The sequence below is a fragment of the Balaenoptera physalus genome (assembly GCF_965194825.1).
Source record: "Balaenoptera physalus genome assembly, chromosome: 6".
NCBI lineage: Eukaryota > Metazoa > Chordata > Mammalia > Artiodactyla > Balaenopteridae > Balaenoptera > Balaenoptera physalus.
The window spans coordinates 70,697,124-70,716,530 of record NC_138885.1 but is presented as its reverse complement, the minus strand read 5'-3'; the positions used below and the strand labels follow the sequence as shown (position 1 = coordinate 70,716,530).

The following is a 19,407-nucleotide window of genomic DNA, read 5'->3' as shown; positions in this document are numbered from 1 at the left end:
GAACCCGTGTCCCCTGCATTGACAGGCAGATTCTCAACCACTGCGCCGCCAGGGAAGCCCTAAATTATTTTTTTAATATTTCTTTATTTATTTGGTTGTGCTGGGTCTTAGTTGTGGCACGCAGGATCTAGTTCCCTGACCAGGGATCAAACCCGGGCCCCCTGCATTGGGAGCGTGGAGTCTTAGCCACTGGACCACCAGGGAAGTCCCTGATTTTAAATTATTTTTAAAGCAAAAAGCAAGGTGTTAAAGTGCTTCGCATGAGGCCAGGAACTCCAAATAAGGACACCTACACACAAAGACTATTTCCACCACCACCGTGTTTGAATTTCACAAGCCTTACCTTTTTCATTCCAAGGAGCTAGATTCTACAAATAGTTAATATAGTAAAATGATTCACTGAAAGATAAGCTGATTAATTTTTAACAAAAATAAACAATCAGCAGAATAGCAGGCAAATTGTCCCATAATGTATGTATTTGTTCATTGTTCTTCCATGTTGTGGTGAATAACCAGTGTTTGGATTTTAGCCTAGAGGTGTGTGCTCCTATGGAGGAGCATGGGGCTGAGAAGGAAGGATTGACTCAGTGGTTTCTGGGATGCTTAGAGTGAGCAGAGTTGGATTTCATTGCTCGGCCAAAGTGGTCCCAGGGCATAAATTACTCTTTGGGTAGTTTACACCCAGTGAATAGACTAGGAATATGAATACAGAATGGTCCCTGATAATCTGAAAACATAGAAATGATTCCCTTACCAAGAGTGGCCCAATGAAACCAGCAAAAATAATTATTCCCAAAGACGTTTTATGCCCTTTAAGTTTGTGTAGGGCAACTGACTGACAGCTGCTTAACATGAGTGTTTTGAAAACACTGAATATGTACGACCAGTATTATAATTACGTTGTGATGTTTTTATAGAATGACACTAAACTATATCGCAAATTTATTCCTTCAATGAAACATATGCTCCAAACATCTCTATCCTATTAAGAAACACATTTTGCACTAGAAATGTGCTGTCTGATCCTTTCCATCTTTCTGAATATACAGAACATGTGTGTAACAAAGAGCAAGTACACAGCTACAGGATATAAGGATGCAAGAAACAAGGCAAAGTGGTGTATTCCCATGTCCTTCTCCTGAATAGTGGCAATTAAAATTCACAGCTGCTGGCTGCCCAGATGTTTCTTGTGTTTAGTGCTCTGTAATATGCATCAGAATATACTGTATGACTGCAGTTTCAGTAAACTGGACTGCTTTGTATTCTAAATTCTGCAGACTAGATCCAGTGTGTATATTTTTTCTTCAGATTAGCTTCCCTCTCCCCTACCCCCTTCATTTGCTTGGGGCATTAGCAGTTCAGAAACAAAAGACATTTCCAGCTCAGACTTTAGCTGTATCAGAGTGTAAGTGCAGGTCAGGTCTGATTTATGTGGCACGTCTGATAAGCAGGAGAGGAGAGCAAGATGAAGGGTTTGGGAAAGCTGGTGAACTTGGCTTGACTTATGTCTTCTGCCTTTGTAGGCAGCCAACATCCCTTTGGTGTCAGAACTTGCCATCAACGACATACACTTTGATGACTTTTCTCTCGACGTTGATGCCATGGTCACGGCTGCTCTTCGGATGTTCATGGAGCTGGGGATGGTACAGAAATTTAAAATCGATTATGAGGTAAGATGTTCTGTCATGGGCGATCCCAGGAGTGCACCTGGAACAACATGGTAGCCACTTTGAGCCTCAGGTTTCCCAAATATAAATTGGGGAAGTTAATACTTTCCCTGCACACCTGGTGGGATTACCGTGAGAATCGTGTGAGATGTTTGTGGAAGGACTTCGACGGTTGAGGGTTACTCAGACAGAAGGCATCATTTTGGTAATGGTCCACCGGAGATACATACAACTTCCTGACATAACCTTTCCCTTCCCATTTCAGACACTGTGTAGGTGGCTTCTGACAGTAAGGAAAAATTATCGGATGGTTCTGTACCACAACTGGAGACATGCCTTCAACGTGTGCCAGCTGATGTTCGCGATGTTAACTGTAAGTGTGTTCGGTGACGATGGAAGGTCATCTGTCATTTGTGAGGACCTACATACAGGCTTCCCCTTCACGTTCCCGTTTCTCTGACAGATTGCCCTGTGACTTATTTTATGTTGGAACTTCCTACCCTGGTGATGGGTGTCTATATTTCACAATGATCTCTGAGCTTTAAGGCTGTAAAATCACTGACACCTTGAAGCAGGTGTAGTCTTGGAATGATTGCTTTAGTCTCTTTTTAATGTTTTATCTTGGGAAACTGTTTTTTTTTAACAAAAGAAATACTTGGATTTTCAAAGCAATCTTTTTGCAGAGGATATGGGGATGAATGACTAAACAAAGAGATCCACTGGATAAGACTTTCTAGGCTGGTAGAAAGCCAAAGAAGGGGTGTGTGAACATTACCTCAGGGACACGGGAATCCTGAGAGATGCTTATCTGAGAGAAGGTCCAGGGAGGCCCCGGGAAGGAAGGAGAAGGAGTGAATGCTCTCAGGGTTTAGGGGTACACTAGGCTTCAAACCTTTGCTCCAGGTGCCGTAACTCAGTTAATGTGGCCAGTCTGTTTTAATGGAGACAGCCAGGGCAGCTGGCCAGACATAAGCCTTGGAATTTAATCTAAAAGGAAATGTTTGTGGCAAAGACTGAAACAAAATCCTCTATTCACCTCCATTTGCTGGCAAAAAATAAGGCTTGTTTTGGTTTTATTTGCACTTACACTGTTAAGCTATCATCAAGTAAAATGGTTTCTGGCTTAAATATATTGGTTTCTTTGGCCTCCTGGTGACATATACATATATATGTGCCCATATGTGTGTGTGTAAACATATTTACCACACACACAAAAAAGAGAAAACCTGTTTTGGATTCTCATAACATAAATCCAAATACCTTACATCTTTGCACCCAGATTAAAATTTAAACCCAAAAGAAGGAACTCCAAATGACATTTTCCTTTGGTCCACATGAAGGAAGACTTCTGTTCCTTCCTCATGAAATGTTCTGCCCCCTTCTCTGCCTACTAAAATTTTACTCATTCTTTAAAAGGCGTTGATCTAATGCCAGTTTTCCCGTGAAGTCTTTGCTTTCCATTAATTATCAATAATTTCAGTAATCATCAGCAATCATCAGTAATTACTTACTTCTCTGCACTGTGCCTAGTACAACACATCTTTCTTTCTGCTGTGCATTTTAAGTTAAAGATCTCTCATTCTCCTATAAAGTAAGCAGCTTGAGGCTAAAGAGATAATTTGTTGTTCCTGCAATAATCTTAATTTATCTATCTGTTGAGATCATCACCAGCACCCTATACTCAATCATGTACTTGGTAGGTTTTCAACAAATTTGTGTTGGATTGACTTGAACCCAAATGCACATGTAGCATAAGAAGATGAGACCAAAATGTCTTCATTGTTATACTCAAGGACTTGTTTTTTGGGTCCTCAACTGCTTAAGGAGCAGGGAGAATAACCTGGAAAAACTGGACTGGCCCCGTCTCGCTGTAACATACACCATGAAAGCAGCCAAGTGAGGAAGGAAGATGCTTTGAGCTGTGAGCCTTAATTGCTCAAGTGCCAAAATTACATGAAAAAAACCCCCCAAAAAACCCTTTCGTCTTGCTTTTCCATATCAGACCTCAGTAGACAAGGAATAACTTTCTGTATGCAGAGTTTATGTACATGGCTCACAGAGGACATTTAATAAAGAAATTATTAACCTGTTATTTTGAAAAACATATGGATTTGTGGTGAATTCCCAAAATAAGTAAGCGGGAACCTTGTTCAACAAAGGGTTAGAGATGTCAAAAGCAGAAATAGATTTTACGACAAGCCTTAAAATAGTTGGGATGGGGAAAGCTGGCAAGAGCTTCGGGGTCAGGTGGACACTTAGGAGAAAATGGAATCCATACCCAGTTTTCTTCGGTAAATGTTTCCACAATATGGACAATTTTGAACCTTTTCGAGAAATTGAAGACAGCAGAACTCTCAAACTATGTCAACCACAATGGAGGTACTCTTACTGACAAAATATTTCAAGAGTATAGTTGTTTTTGCTAGTCCACTCAGCAACCTTGAAGAGTATCACTGTTTGAGAAAGTCTGGGTTTTGTTTTTGTATTAATACTAGCTCAAAAAGAGAAGAATTCACTCTTAAAGTTCTCCTGGTTGGGGGTGGGGCTGGGGGGTAGGGTGGGCAGAGGTTGCAAAATAAAAACATGACTTTGGGAAAAATACATTGGTGAATGTTATTTTTTTCTCCCTCACATTGAATAGAATAGCCACATCTGGAAAAGATACTATTTTCTGCTCATTAAATGTTACTGAACTTGACTAAGGGTTTCAGGAGGTTGAAAATGTCAACTTTTGTTTGTCCCTAACACAAGCAGTCTCCTCTCCAACTTGACCGTGGGCAGCCTGGTTAATCAGAATTTTTTCACTAAGAAAATAATTATAGAAATAACAAATATTACTTGATCAGGGAAGAAAAAGTGAACTTAATTCCCTCATCAATTCTAACTTCTGGAATACGACCTCAGTAGGCAAAGTGGCAAAATGATAACTTACTTTTTCTCCATGAGTGGGCACTAATGCTTCAGGTACTCCTGAAGACTGTTAGGGTCTTTCACTGTTTTGTTCCCATCAGTGATTTTATTTCCATTCTAGTTATCTCATATTCCATTTGTATGTGTTGAGTTAGAACCAAAAAATGAAAGTAAAAAATCATCATACATTAACCCCTGGATTCATTCATTCAGCCTGAGTCACAAAGCCAAGAAAGCATGGCGCATGTGCACAAAATTTTCCTCTAGATGGCACTCCAAGGCAAAGTTTCCCAGCCAGTTGCCTGGAAAGAAGGAGTTGGGGGGGGGGGGGCGGACCTTACCAACATTCCCTGAAAATGCTTCTTTTCTTCTAAGACAAGAAATACTGAGACACACACGCCACACTCTTTTCTTAAAAGAGACACCAACAAAGCCAGTGTGTCTGAAAAGAGCCCCTCCTATCAAGACGGACCTGTATTAGGGCTGCCTCCTTGTCCGCAGAGGCTATTAGTGTAAATAGTACGGCACTCTCCATGTGTCTAACATCTGTGGGTGTGTATTTTTCCAAGCCCATTGTCTCTGGGAGTGGGAAGATGCACATTTGTGTGTCATTGATGAGCAAAGTATGACACGATGTACAACAGAGCAAGCAAATTATACGTATAAGAACCGGTTTCCCAACCTTTAACCCTAAAATAATTTCAGACACAGAATATAAAGTTATTCATGAATGAATGAATGAATGAATTCATTCATTCATAATCATGTTTTGCAAAAGTATTCCACCTCATGTTTAGGTAACAAAGAGGTTTTGTTCCTTTAGAAATTAAAAAGAAAAAGAACAAACTGCATTGTAGGATAGGCAATTTGATGTATAAACGGTGGAAATTTAGTTCACTGGGAATCCTGTTAATGACTTATTAAATTATTACAAGCCTCTGGCCTGAAATTCCAAATATTAAAATGAAAGCTTCAATCTTATTCTTTGCTTCTAAAGAGATATTTAGGTAGTTAAAATTTACCAAATATTTTTAATTCCTCGGATAAATGCAGTCTGCAGTGCCAGTTACTATTTGTGGTTAAAACAGGGAATAAAAACCTGCAGATAGATCAAGAATAATTATACAAATTCTCTTTATTTATAGAAGCTTGTAGAATAAATATTCCAGCAAGCACATACATAATGAAAGACGATAAGCACATTTCTTATATGCACAATGTAGACCAAATACAGGAACCGACCATGCTTTTGTTTGTATTCTGTCAAATATAAAGGCATGTGGTGATGCCAAGGTTGCAGAGGCGTTTTTCAGTTTTATAAATGATGTATGAGCTCTGACAGATTTAGTCAGATTTAATCTGACAGATTTCTGATATGGAAAAACAGGTTTCCTTAAGAGTCAGTATTCTTCACTATCCCATAAATGTACTCATTAGCACTTTGGGCCGCGCCCAGTATCCTGTAGGGCTCAATAAAGATTCACTGAATGAGTGGATTCAGCTTAGGGTGATATTATTCAGGGACCCATGCTGCTCAGTGTCCAATTTTTCAAAAAACTATAAAATGATGAACAACTATCATTGCTAGAAATCTTGTTCTTTCTTCCTATCGCACTAAGGTTCAGCTAGGGTTCATATAGAATATTATGATCTTGTGGAATTCACTGGATATAAAAAGAGACGAGCACATGATCACATTAAAATTTATGGTGGTGCTGGCGGCCTGGTGCTGGTTGGGAATTGCAGTTAAACACTAATAATAACCAAGTATCGCAGCAAACACATTGACACCTCCTGACATTTACTGGGGGCTTCTTAAATCTTAAGTGTGGAGGTAGCGCGTTTAAGTCCATATTTGGGTTGTCAACAAGGTTATTTTCAGAGATAAGCCGAGCCATTTTACTGATAATTCAAACTAGAGAGCAGAAGGGACGTTTAGGAAGAAAAATCCGTCCTGTTCACTAGCTTGAGGATAACGTGCTGTCCTCTGTCTGCCGTTTGCAGGGAAGTCCTTGATTTTTGAGGTAGAAAATTCCTTCTGGAAGGAGATCTTAGAAGCACAGTTGTAATTCTTCCTCCCCTTCCAACCCAGAGAAGGACAGAACCAGTTGAATTTTCAAATAAAATATTTTTGCTCAATAACCAGAATCCTAATCTTGACGGAAATCTAGTTTCTTTGTAGATTGTAACGTTGGAAGGTACAAAGAGATCTATGGTTTTGTTCTGTAATTCACAGTAACAAAGTAACAAACAATAACAGTATTTATTATCATCAAACATCACTTTACATCGCATTTCCTTATCACTATAAGCAGTAACTAGTTATATTTACTTTAAAATAAATAGCAGCATTATCAGAATAATACAACAAAATCTGTATGTTAGAAACACCAATTCTTTAATCGTCATGTAGGTATATCTTGAATTCCAATGTAACTTGAAAGAAGGCAAATTTTTAATTTAGGAAAGGAGTGATTTTTAATGCTTTTGCAGAATATCAGCACTGGGCACTATGGAGCTAATTAATTTGAATACTGTGTTTAAATTACATTTAAGACTCTGGCTTTTAATCATTTAAGAAGGGTTCTATTTTTATTCTCTCTGGCCACCTCTCAGAGCTCCAGTGAGGCACCCCATGCTTCTAGCTGACATTCCCTTTATCCACACTTATTTTACAAAAGGAAAAAGGCAAAGCCGCACATACTTAATAACCTGGTGTGCTAATAATCAAACAAACAATTGGGCAGAAGGATAATGCAATCCATTTCCTCACACAGGAGAGTACCCTCCATAACTCACTTTAAGCGCTGCCATTCGTGAGTTATGGGTCATTCCCTTTCTAGTGAAAATAAATTCTCCCGCACCATCAGCCAGAGCTGAGTATTTTTCTTAGGACACGTAAATTGTAAAAGTGTATGAACATAATCATGCCGGTGTTTCGGGGAGACTATAAGCTCTTGTCCATGGACACAGGCTTGTCAGGAAATGTATGTGGTTTCAGGGCTGGGGCTGCCTAGTTACAATATAGGATTTTTGATTACAGTGAATTTATTCCTGAGATTTTTATGGTGTTGGTAAACTGCTTAATCTGTCACTCTGTATTTTATGGCGCCAGCCAAATCCTCCAGGTCAGGGAGACCCAGGAGTAGAGCCCCAGTCATTTTTCACAGCCTCCATTTTCCACGGTTTATGACTTAGTAGCGGCACCTTCTTGAGGCTGAAACTTGGCACCTAAGGGTGTCAAGCTGGGAACTTTTAAAAGTTTATTTCACTAGTCTCATGTTTAATTTTAGCTCAATGATGCCTAATAAAAATTTGGGTAAGTTTTGAAGAGGCCTCATATTCTTGAAACTCATCAACCTGGCTTTTTTGTGGCACTTGGAGAGGACTGTCTGTCTGCACAATTAACATGCACCAGGTGATCTGCTTCATTTTCTGTGCTCACACACCGCATGTTATATTAAATTCAATTCACTCGTAATTTATCATAAAATGTAATCCATATTTCTAAACATGAAAAAACGTGCTATCTTTATCCAAAAAATCATAAAGCACATATATTCTTAGTATTGCAAACTGAGTCCTTAAGAATCTCATATGGTTTTTCTTTTGTCTCTTTTTGAAATACAGTATGCATGCTACATACATGTAGCTTTGTTTTCTGTATTATCTAAATTGAAGTAAAAAACTCAATTTTTAAAGTCTTAAGATAGTTACTCTGAAATTTTCCTTTTACCATTTGTATTTGTTTTCACACTTTTTATCGAAATATGAGAGCAGAGATATATTGACCGATTTTTCTTTGACCACATCAGGACCTCTTGAGAATGAAATAAAGAGTATTGACAGATGCCAGAGGTTTGCCTTGAAATATTCTAGCAAACAAACAAAACCGTGCATGTGAAGAGCTAGCTGAAACAAGATAGCGGAACATGGCTTCCTCCTGGAGTTAGGTAGTGAGTACATGGGGGTTCAATACAGAATTCTATTTTTCATATGCTTTTAACTTTACAAAACAGCTGATTTTATAAAATTAGGATAACAAGTAGGTTAAAAATTAAGTCAAGGAGGTGGTTAAAAAATAACTAAATAAAATTGATTACAGTCAATTCATTTTTTAAAATTCATGCATCATCTACTCAAACATACATACTTGTACCAGTTTTGCTGCCATGCCATTCTGAGACTTACAAGCATTTGCAATATCATTTGCGATTCAGAGACAAGTTGTGTCCAAAACATGACTTAGGTTTTTCAATTTGATAATAAGTGCCTTCAGGAGCTTCTGGTTGTAAAAGAAAGTATGTAAGTGTAGACTGTAAGGTCTTCCCAACTCTGAGCTTGATAAGGAAAGGATTATTGTGGACTTAAATCAGTAATTAATGCCAAATCAATAATTGACTAATATCTTGAGAAGAAAGAGAATCAAATTTGATCAAAACTATCCAACTCCCGTGGAAATCAGACAGACTACAACTGGTTTGTGTTGTTATCGCATGCTTTTGTGAAGGAGACATGTAAACATGGTGCTGGTGGTTGGTGGTCCCCTAACAGCTGGTAAGGTTCTGATGTCTGGACCTGAAAATGGGACTGAAGTGCCTCGTTTTCAGCCTAGCAGACCCAAATATTGGCAGACAAACATTTCTGTAAACACCAAGGGAGTATGACCGTTAAATCTAGATGCTATGGTTTGTCCAATAGGGTTTTTTCGCACAGTGGAAGATTGCGCTTGTGTGAATATCTGTTCTTCTCCCCCTTGTGTTTTCATCACCCACTATCTCTGGTTGGCAAAGACAGGATCTTTTTTAAAAGGAAGATAGGATATGGCATTAAGCATAAATGTGTTCGTAGCACTCTTGGTAAGCAAATGAAATCTACTTCTATCTTAAAGCTTGAGAAAGTCCTCTGCCTAAAATCACTGCTTTGGAGCAAATTGAGTAGGTTGGTATCCATCAGCCTGCCCCCAAGATTTACATGTTGAGAGGTGGCCATTCCATCTTGAAGCAGAAAAACAGATCCCAAAAAAAAGCACACTGGACTTGCTGTAAATGCCCATGAAACCCAAACTTGTGGGCTTAATTCTCTTAGTACTCTGATCCACTCTGATCCACTCAACTGGGATATGGGCTGAATTGGGAGGGTGATTGAGGCACCCTTCTCACAGAACCTTCCGTCCTTGTTAGGAGATCTAAGTTTCAATGATAGACACCGCATGTGAAGGATGGCCTAGCACAGCTGGACCAGCCATCAGCATTGTAGTTTGGGACTTTCTTTAGAAGACCAACACACTTTGTATGTGGCATTTACAATGAAACCCTCAACGAGCATTCTTTGGCTACAGTAAATTTGATTTTAATAATATACCAAACAAAAGCCCCAGACAGGGCCCCTGCAACACTGCATACCAGAAATTAAGAAACACCAGGAATTAAATGCTGCTTCTCTAAATGCTACCTTTCGGCCCCAAGCTCACATCACTTCTAAGGTATGAAGTCACGTTTAGATCAGTTGAGATATGATGACACGATTAGGGATATGGTGTGCAGATTCTTCTAGAGAAGGCACTTCCTTGAGAAACTATGTTCTTCCAAACCTCTTGGAATGGTCTGAGCAGTCCTCTTTGCTCTTCTAATCCAAGGAAAGAGAAAGATGAATGGGAGAAGAAAGGCTCTACAAAAGCCCATCATGCTCTCTCTTAACCTCAGCCAATCCGTGGAAGGCTCCACTGCAGTGCCTGCTGCCAGCATCCATGGAGGAGCATTTGGAGCCAAGGACCTTCTTCGGTTTGGAATTTCTGGGACCGTTAGGAATTTCTAGTACATCACTGGATTCCCTCCCTCTTAGTCCGCCATCTGCCAGATCTCAGAATCAACAGGATTATCCAGGAAATTCCTCGTCATTCAATACCTCTGCCAGCCAAGTTCAAAAAGAAACGTGAAGGCAGAATTTCTGGCATCACTTTCTCAGATTCCCACACCGTAGCTGCATACATGACAAGGGGCGTGCAGACCATGATGCACCGTCTCCAGAAACAAAGCAGGAGCTAGCCACTCTCACCATCACTTTCTGCCACAAATTGCAACCGATGTTGTGAGAGTTTCTCACTAGAAAAGGGTGCTCCGTGGCACTCTTCTGGTTGGCACAAGGCATGACCAGACTATATGCGCAACAAGGGCCAGATGCACCTGTCTTCCTTAGCTCTCTGTTCCAACCTGCAATGGAGTAAACGCTGAATCAACATTTGCTCAATGAATAAATGAATGAATGGACACTTTTCAGGATGTCACTGTTTTATTCCAAGCTAGGACATATTGATGAAACACGGGCTTATTTCTAAAACAAAAAAGAATTTACATACACACACACATAATGTATATGTATTCTAATGAATAAACGTTCTTTATGGAAATTTTGGGCACAAAGGAAAAAATTTTTAAGTCATCCGTGACCCCACTACTGGTAATATTTTGATGCACATCCTCACTGGTTTAAATTTTATGTTGACTAAGTGGTAGGAAACTACTGTGTAGTTAAAGAAACCCTTCGAATCAATCTTATTGTTTGGGTCCTTTGGCGTTCCAGTGATTATATGCTCTAATGGCTGAGAATAAGGTTATGCCAGTATACATTTAACCCAGTGGAGGACTGTCACAGGAGACCTGCTCAGATGGTAGTCACAGGCTTTTCTGGAGAGGGTGACATGGCTCTATATGCCGTGGCTATCTCTTTACTTAGGTATATGGTATTCACTGCTTTACCATATACCTATATATTTCTGATATGGACCGTGGGGGAATACAGGTGAGAGGATAGAATAAAGTAGTGGTCAATAAAAACCCATAATTATTGGATAAGGAGCAGCAAATATATCATTTTATTTGAAAATTAAAATAAAATAGAATTAAGCATAGGAGAAACACATTAACATATACTTCCTGCTGCCACTCTGTTCTCTTTTGAAAGTATATTGTCTTCAGCAGGCAGTTGACTTTTTCTCCTCAGTGTGTGTTAGGTGTAGGTCAGAATGGATAGGACTAGAAAGAAGATGAATGAAGGTGGGGAGGGGCAAATGGACACTTAGTGGCAGGCGGATACTTTTCAGGCCTGACAATTCTCAGAAACCACTTACCAGGCAGCTTTAAGTCACAGTCAAGAGATAGGTGCTGCTTCAGTAACTCAGGTACCACAGTCAAGAGAGGTAAATATGTTTCGTGTGACGGTGTGTGTTCTGTGCTTCAGGGATTCTTTATTCCGAGGATCCAGAGGTGGGCTCCATGTTCTTTGAACACCATAAAATCAGAGCGTAATTTCAGGGAAGAAGGTCTGTGGCTTTTATTAAACTCTCAAAACAATCCGTGATACAAATAGTTTAAGAGCTAGATGCTGGGTTTCTAAGAAGGGACAGGGGTAGTGGGGGTGGCAGGAGTGGGTGCATAGAACCTTACAGCAAAATATAGTCCATCATATTATACAATGCATGATAACCGATGGCTTAACAATGATTCAGGGTTTTGAACGTGAGTCTATTAGATGGCATTCGATTTTATCTTCCAATTAAATTTCTAGCTGAATTACCTTATTTTGACATTATCCCACCTCTATTCTTACTGTTCTAATTCATCAGCTAGTTCTAAACAGTAGCATTTTCACAGGCAACAATCTCTCTAAATTTCAGTGCATTTTCATTGTGTTTACAACACTGATTTCCAGAGTATCATGGATAATTATTTCATACTTGAGGGACTTTTAGGATTTACTTAGTAGTAGCAAGATCCAAACCCAACGAAACTGACTTACCTTTTCAAGGTGACAGAAATGACAGAGAAAGACATTTATATCCCCTCATCCTTTCAAAAATTATCCCAAAACAACAAGGAGAACAAGAAATGGACACAAATTCCACTTTTCATGGAGGGAGGATGGTTCGTAGATTAACAAAGAAAAGGAAGGTCCAACCCAAGTGCCTTCAGGGTGAGAGGGTGGAGGAAGAGGTACACATGAGAAACAGTGTCCCCCCAGGAGCTGTCAAAGCACAAGAACCAGAGGCATCAGATACCACAAACATGGGGTGAGCGGGAGTGAGGGGGTAATGAAAACACTGAGTCCCCAAGTCTCCATCCCCTCTCCATGTAGTCAGAGAACTACTCTTCCCCCATCTATTCAGGAAGCCAGAGTATTTTCCAGAGAAACTGAACCCAAGACTTGGGGACACCAGTAAAAGAAAAGTTAGCATGAGGTGCACTTTGAAAGTAAGAGAATGAAGTGAAAGTCTACATCCTCAAAGGTGAGAAGCTACATACTCTTTTCTCAGAATGCCAACACCTGTGTTCACGCCATTACCAAGCACGAGATTGGAAAGTCCAGAGGAAGTGAGTTTAGATACTGCCACATGGGGACCTGTAGCAGGACCAGCTGGCCGTCTGCTAACCCTGGGATGAGGTTAGCCATCTACAGACACCATCCCCAGGTGCGCGTGTGTGGCGAGCATAGCAGTGCTTTACTCTTCCGTGAGTAAGTAGACTACCAAGGATACCAGGCATTTGAGGAAACCACCAAATACAGAGACAAGGAGTTCAGAGGAAACAGACAATTCAGGGAACAGAAGAGAATTTCAAAGGAATTATAATTAATATCTTCAAAAGAAGAGACCATAGTGCATCCATGAGAGAAGATAGCATGCTATTAGAAAAGGAGCAGCAGACAGGAAAATGCTTATAAATTTAAAATATTATTACTCCTGGAAAGTAAGGGGAGAAAAGTCAATATGGGCAATGGGAAAGAAGAGACAAGAAAATAAGGAAATTGTACCACAATGTTCATTGCAGCTCTATTTACAATAGCCAGGACATGGAAGCAACCTAAGTGTCCATCGACAGATGAATGGATAAAGAAGATGTGGCGCATATATACAATGGAATATTACTCAGCCATAAAAAGAAACAAAATTGAGTTATTTGTAGTGAGGTGGATGGACCTAGAGTCTGTCATACAGAGTGAAGTAAGTCAGAAAGAGAAAAACAAATACCATATGCTAACACATGTATATGGAATCTAAAAAAAAAAATGGTTCTGAAGAACCTATGGGCAGGACAGGAATAAAGACACAGACATAGAGAATGGACTTGAGGACACAGGGAGGGGGAAGGGTAAGCTGGGACGAAGTGAGGGAGTGGCATGGACATATATACACTACCAAATGTAAAATAGATAGCTAGTGGGAAGCAGCCGCATAGCACAGGGAGATCAGCTCGGTGCTTTGTGACCACCTAGAGGGGTGGGATAGGGAGGGTGGGAGGGAGACCCAAGAGGGAGAAGATATGGGGATATATGTATATGTATAGCTGATTCACTTTGTTATACAGCAGAAACTAACACACCATTGTAAAGCAATTATACTCCAATAAAGATGTTTTTAAAAAAAAAGGAAAAGAAAATAAGGAAATCAATACAAGAAGTCCAATGTCCAACCAATTGGAGTGCCATTCAAATAGGACAGAAAAAATAGTGAAGTAGAAATTACTAAGGAAAAAAAAAAGATTACAAGAACATTATACTGAAGACAATGAGCCTTCACATTGAAAGGGTTTATCAAGCAATGATGGGGAAAAAAGTCCCAAACCAAAGCAGATTTTTGTGAAACTGGCAAACCCCAGGCATAGAGAGAGGATTCTAAAAGAGAGAAAATCAAGTACCATTCAAAGGATTAGGAATAAGAATGATTTATACTTTTTTAAAAGCAACTTTGGAAGTTAGGAAACATTAGAGCAGTCCTTCGAAATTCTGAGTGAAAATGTTGCAACCCAGAACTGTTAGGCAAGCCAACAACTGAGTAGAAGAATAGATTAAAGACATTTCAGTCATGCAAAGCCTCAAAAACATCAACTTCTTCAATGTAAAAGAAATATTAACACCCTTTCTCATGAAGCCACTGGCAGATGTGTTCCCGCAAACTGAGAGAGAAAAACAAGGAAAGAGAAAGATGTGGGATGCAGGAGATAAGAGACCAACCCCAGGAGGGGGAAGCTGGCAGCAGACAGAGAATCCAGACCATAGAACAGCAGCAGGCCAAAGCAGGTAATCCCTGGGACAGGAAGGGATCTAATAAAATGTGTGACTGGAAAGTTGTACAGATGTGAGTCGACTTAGATGTTCAAAGAAATCTTAACTCCAGGAAATGAAAACATTTACATAACAAAGGAAACAATAATTGGATACCTAACGGGCTCCGCAGCGAATAATATTTAGAGTGACAATCAGGTAGGCACTGTCTGAGACCCAGGGCACATAAGTTTCTTTGTGCCTCAGTTACCTCATCTGAACTGGTGGATAATAAAATTCCTACATCACAGGTCTGTTATGAGAACTAAGTAAGTTAAACGGTTGTAATTCTCTTAGGACAGTGTTGGGCACACAGGAAGGATAAATAACCAAGTGCTAATAATATATGTCTACTATACAGAAATATGGAGGAAAATACCTACCAAATTAGATAAAAAAGGAAACTGAAGGTGGTTGCCTTTGGGAATCAGGATAGGGGAAGGATGAGGGACCATTGTTTTTGGTTCTAAGTCTCTTACTACAACTTGAATTTTTAAAAACTATTACAGGTAATGTCTTAAATAGAATAAAATTAACTTAAAGCCAACAGCCAGCTCCAAATTTTAAAATGAAGGGCACACACAGCTTTAATATGGACTACTTTATCCTCCCCAGATAACTTATTAACATTCCCATTTGCTATGCAAATGAAATTATACATATTTCTAAGTGTATCAGTGGGCCCAACTCAATCTTTCAAAATAAAATTGTCAACACAGAAACTTTATTATTCAGTTATTTCTGCAATAAAAACATAATTAACTAAAAAACAAAGTGTTCATTGCTGTAAGAGAAGTGTCTTAGGATCCTAGCTAGTGATGTTAGATGTGGAGAAAAAACACGCATGCAAAGGGAAGCAATTTGAACTCTACCTTTCCCCTCCTCCTGCCTTCTGATAAAGATTTTAATAAGTAATGAAATGGGAGACTTACAAAGTAAAAGGGGGAGACATAAAGGCCTTAGATCAAGAAAATACATAGACCTGCTTTTCCGTAAGTTCACTTTCTCTTCTAAACTAATGAAAGGACAGCAGGAACCAGAGAACCATTTTGGCTCCTGATTATGTAATTACATCACACTGCCCCCCAGAGATATTACACCACACCCATGCATTTCGCGAGCAAGCTACCAGAGGGTAATAGAAAAAGAATTCCATGTAATGGATACTCCACCTGATCCTCATTCTGGGTTGCCTAATCCCCTGCCAAATTCTAGGTTTCAAGACACTCACTGCCTTGCTATCCGTATAAATTTCATCTGTCCTCCAAGCTAATATGAATTAAGATTTTTACAAGATAACTGCTAAAATATCATCATGTAACAGTTTGAGTACTTCTAAGTTGCTTCTTTTAATATATATATATGTTTTAAAGGGGGGTTTTCTTTTGCCTGCTTTCATTTGAATGGCAGCTGGTGGATATAGCATTCAGTTCTAAATTCACAGCCCCTTCTCTCCCCTACCCCTAGACGCTCATCATTTTGAAATGTCGAATCACAAAACACATTTTGCTCTGGGCCTTTGCCAAACTGTCACTGTATCTGGATAGCACAGCCTCTTCTCCAAAAAGGGAACAAAATAATCTGAACTCTGTCCTGGTGTGCCAGCCAGTGAAGCTAATTCATCACCTTGGGGACCCTGGGCTGTGCAACTGACCACCCAACTCACTGGTCACGGGGGTGGCAGTTAATCATTCCCTTGAATGACGTGGGTATGAAAACAGAGCTGATGGCTGCTCAGCAGACGAGCCTTATCCATCCTGCCTGCCCTGAGCAGTGACTGTTGCCGTTTTTCCATCTTCCCAGACCGCCGGGTTTCAAGAGATTCTGACCGAGGTGGAAATTTTAGCCGTGATTGTGGGATGCCTGTGTCATGACCTCGACCACAGGGGAACCAACAATGCCTTCCAAGCTAAGTAAGTGTTCTAATTGTTGTTATTTTAATGCATTTGCCTTTCTGTTCGGAGGCAAAGGTGACGAGTGCTAAAGAGTAAAGCATTAATTTCTGGCATCCGAGGCCAAGGCCACGCAGGCTTGGGTGCCTGTGTCAACAGGGCTCATCCATCTTTATAATTCCTTATTCTTCTTTTAATTGCAAATTTGCCCTTCATGTCATGCTTGTTGATTTGGTCTGTCTCTGCTGACCTCAGTCAGATAACAAAGCTCAGATTTTAGAGGGTCTATTTTTTTATTCTCCCAGAATGTCTGCCTTCATGGCATTATAAGTTTCTTGGATTTGCTACTCTTGAAAGCTGGTTTTGAGACTATTAAAATAAAAGTGGAAATTTTATGAAGCAAAAGATCTCTTCCTTCCTCAATAGAATTTCTTCCAGGTTCTTTTGATGTTGGGTATGTAGAAACTGCAGTGAAATAGAGTGACACAGAAGGCAGAGGGTCCCCGGTCCTGCCAGGCCTCATCCTACAGAACGGTGGGACACAAACAAAGGAATTCCACCAATACAGGTGATGTGAGGCACGTAATGCTCGTGGACAAAATAATCTGTCGCTAAGCAAGTAGGACTGGTCCAGATAGCCATTGCTTGGTGGCTCACAATGTGGCCAAGGCCACAGAACTTATGGGTGCTGGAGATAAGACCAAAACCCAGGTCTCCTGGCTCTCGTATTGAGGTTACAGTTTAATGTGCTTTTTACTACCTGTCTGCAAACAAAGTGATATGAGACTTGAGAGGCTAGAGAAAAACGTTTGGGGATGGAGGGACTAAGGAAGGCTTCAACAAAGAGGTAAGATCAGCTGTCAGATGACCAATTTCCAAGCCTGCGGAGCAGGTCTGCCCCTATAATCTGAAACCCCAGCAGCCCACTGTGTGTCAACAGGTACCTTTCAGCTCGTCACTTGTTTTGTTCCCCAAAACACCTACCTACTGAGGCCTTGGGGTCCTGGGCCCTTCTATTTGCTCCTGATCTCGCAGATGAATATTGATTTTGTGTCCCTCTATCTGCCTTGAATGCAGTAGCCCATCACTTCAACCTGCTCTTCTCCATGTCCTATAATTTCTTGACCCTCTTACCTTTCTGTGACAGTCACTCTGCAAAAACTCAGCCCTGGCTCAATCTAGCAATTTAATTTCTTGCTCTTCTGTCTAGACTTTTAAAGGCTTTGGGAGAAAGTGTCACAGTTGTGAGTTTAGGGCATACCCAATATATATTCTCCCAACTCGCTAGGTGCTCAGTACTCCCCACCAATCGTTCTGGGTCCCTAGCCAGTTCCGTCCCCCACTGTTGTCAGCAGTTATAGATACCAAATGTTCTCTCTTCCTAAACCACCTCCTGTTCTACCCCCCTCCCCCGCGCCACTCAGCAGATCACCTTGCTTCCTCCTTCACTGAGAAAATTGAGGCCATCAATCGAGAACTCCCTCAATTTCCTCCCCTGCCATGAACAAACTTATCTGTCTGGCCCCATCCTTTCCTCCTTCCCTCCTATCTCAGTGAAAGGGCTGTCCTTCCTCATATGTGAGGCTAATCCTTCCACCTCGGCCTTGGATCCCTTCTCCCTCCCTCCTCCGGGACCTTGCTCCATCAATCTTCCTTTCTCTACCTTGTATCTTCCTTCCCCTGTCTACTGGCTCTCAGCATCCTATCAATATGAACAGTTGTCCCCCATCTTGAAAAACCCCACCTCCATCCCGCTTCTCCCTCAAGCTTCTGCTCTATTTCTCTTCCTTCCTTTCCAGCCAGTCTTCTTGGAAAGTTGTCTGTTCCTCGTCTTCACTTCCCTCCCACATGGCTTCCAGTTCTGCCCACCAGGGGAGCGGCCCTCAGTAATGCCACCAATGAACAGCCCCATGTCCCAAAGCTGTTGGACACTCTTACTGTCCTTCTTTCTTGACCCTTCTTGCCATGAGACACATTTTGCCACTAAAGCTCCTCCTCCTTCCTAGAGCTCTCTCTCTTCCTCTGTCTGGGAGAGGAACACCTTCCAACCACCTTTCTAGTCTTTCTTCTCAGTTTGCTGCAAGGCCTCTCTCCTCCTGCCCCAGGCTTCACTGAGCGTGTTCTCTCCTGTTCTGCTCCACGTTAGCCTTCTCGCTGGACCTCCACCCACCTGCTGCCCAGCCCCAAGCCCATACCTTTGGACCATAATTCTCTGCTTATCTCCACACACTTATTCCAGCTGCTTGAGGAGCACCTCCTATTTGAAGTCCCACAGTCACCCCAATCCCAGTCTCTCCCTTTTTCTCTTACTCTCTATCCCAGTGAATGGCACCACCAGAAATCCGCAAGTCACCCAGATTCCCTCCTTAGCGCCCCCCAAAGTCGACATCTCTGCATTCTTAAAGTAACCACTGCTTCTTTTGCATCCCTCCTGGATTGCTACAACCAACAGCCTAACTCTTCTCCTCCAGTCTTTCCCCCTTGGCGCTCCAGAATGCTCTTTATAATTCACAGAGCTGATCAGATCACTCCCCTGCTTAAAAGACGTTCATTGGCCTCTTGTAACTTTCAGGATCATGTTCAGATTCCTTAGTTTAGCCCTTAAGGCCCTTTTCAATCAGGCTCCTGCCCATTCCTCTGGCCCAGCAGTCACTCCTGCCATCCCACCCCCACCCAGGCATCCAGGTTCCAGACACAAGGGGCTACTTAAAGTGCTCTATGGGGTCTGGCTAGTTCCCTTCTCTCTGCTCCCAGTCGGCAGTTCCCCTGCCCAGAATGCCCTTCCTCTTCTTCTTTCCCCCAAACTCCTCTAAAAGCACCACCCCCAAGGTTCTATCTCT

At 41.1% G+C, this 19,407-nt stretch overlaps 1 protein-coding gene across 1 annotated transcript in view; it reads left to right on the top strand.

Moving 5' to 3' along the window:
* The window catches only part of PDE11A (phosphodiesterase 11A), a 430,340-nt gene that overhangs the window by 341,402 nt on the left and 69,531 nt on the right, over positions 1-19,407 (top strand). Inside the window, exons 11-13 of the mRNA XM_082466844.1 lie at positions 1,524-1,670; positions 1,933-2,040; positions 16,479-16,588. Of these exons, the coding sequence (XP_082322970.1) occupies positions 1,524-1,670; positions 1,933-2,040; positions 16,479-16,588 (365 nt within the window). The remainder of the gene's footprint in view (positions 1-1,523; positions 1,671-1,932; positions 2,041-16,478; positions 16,589-19,407) is intronic.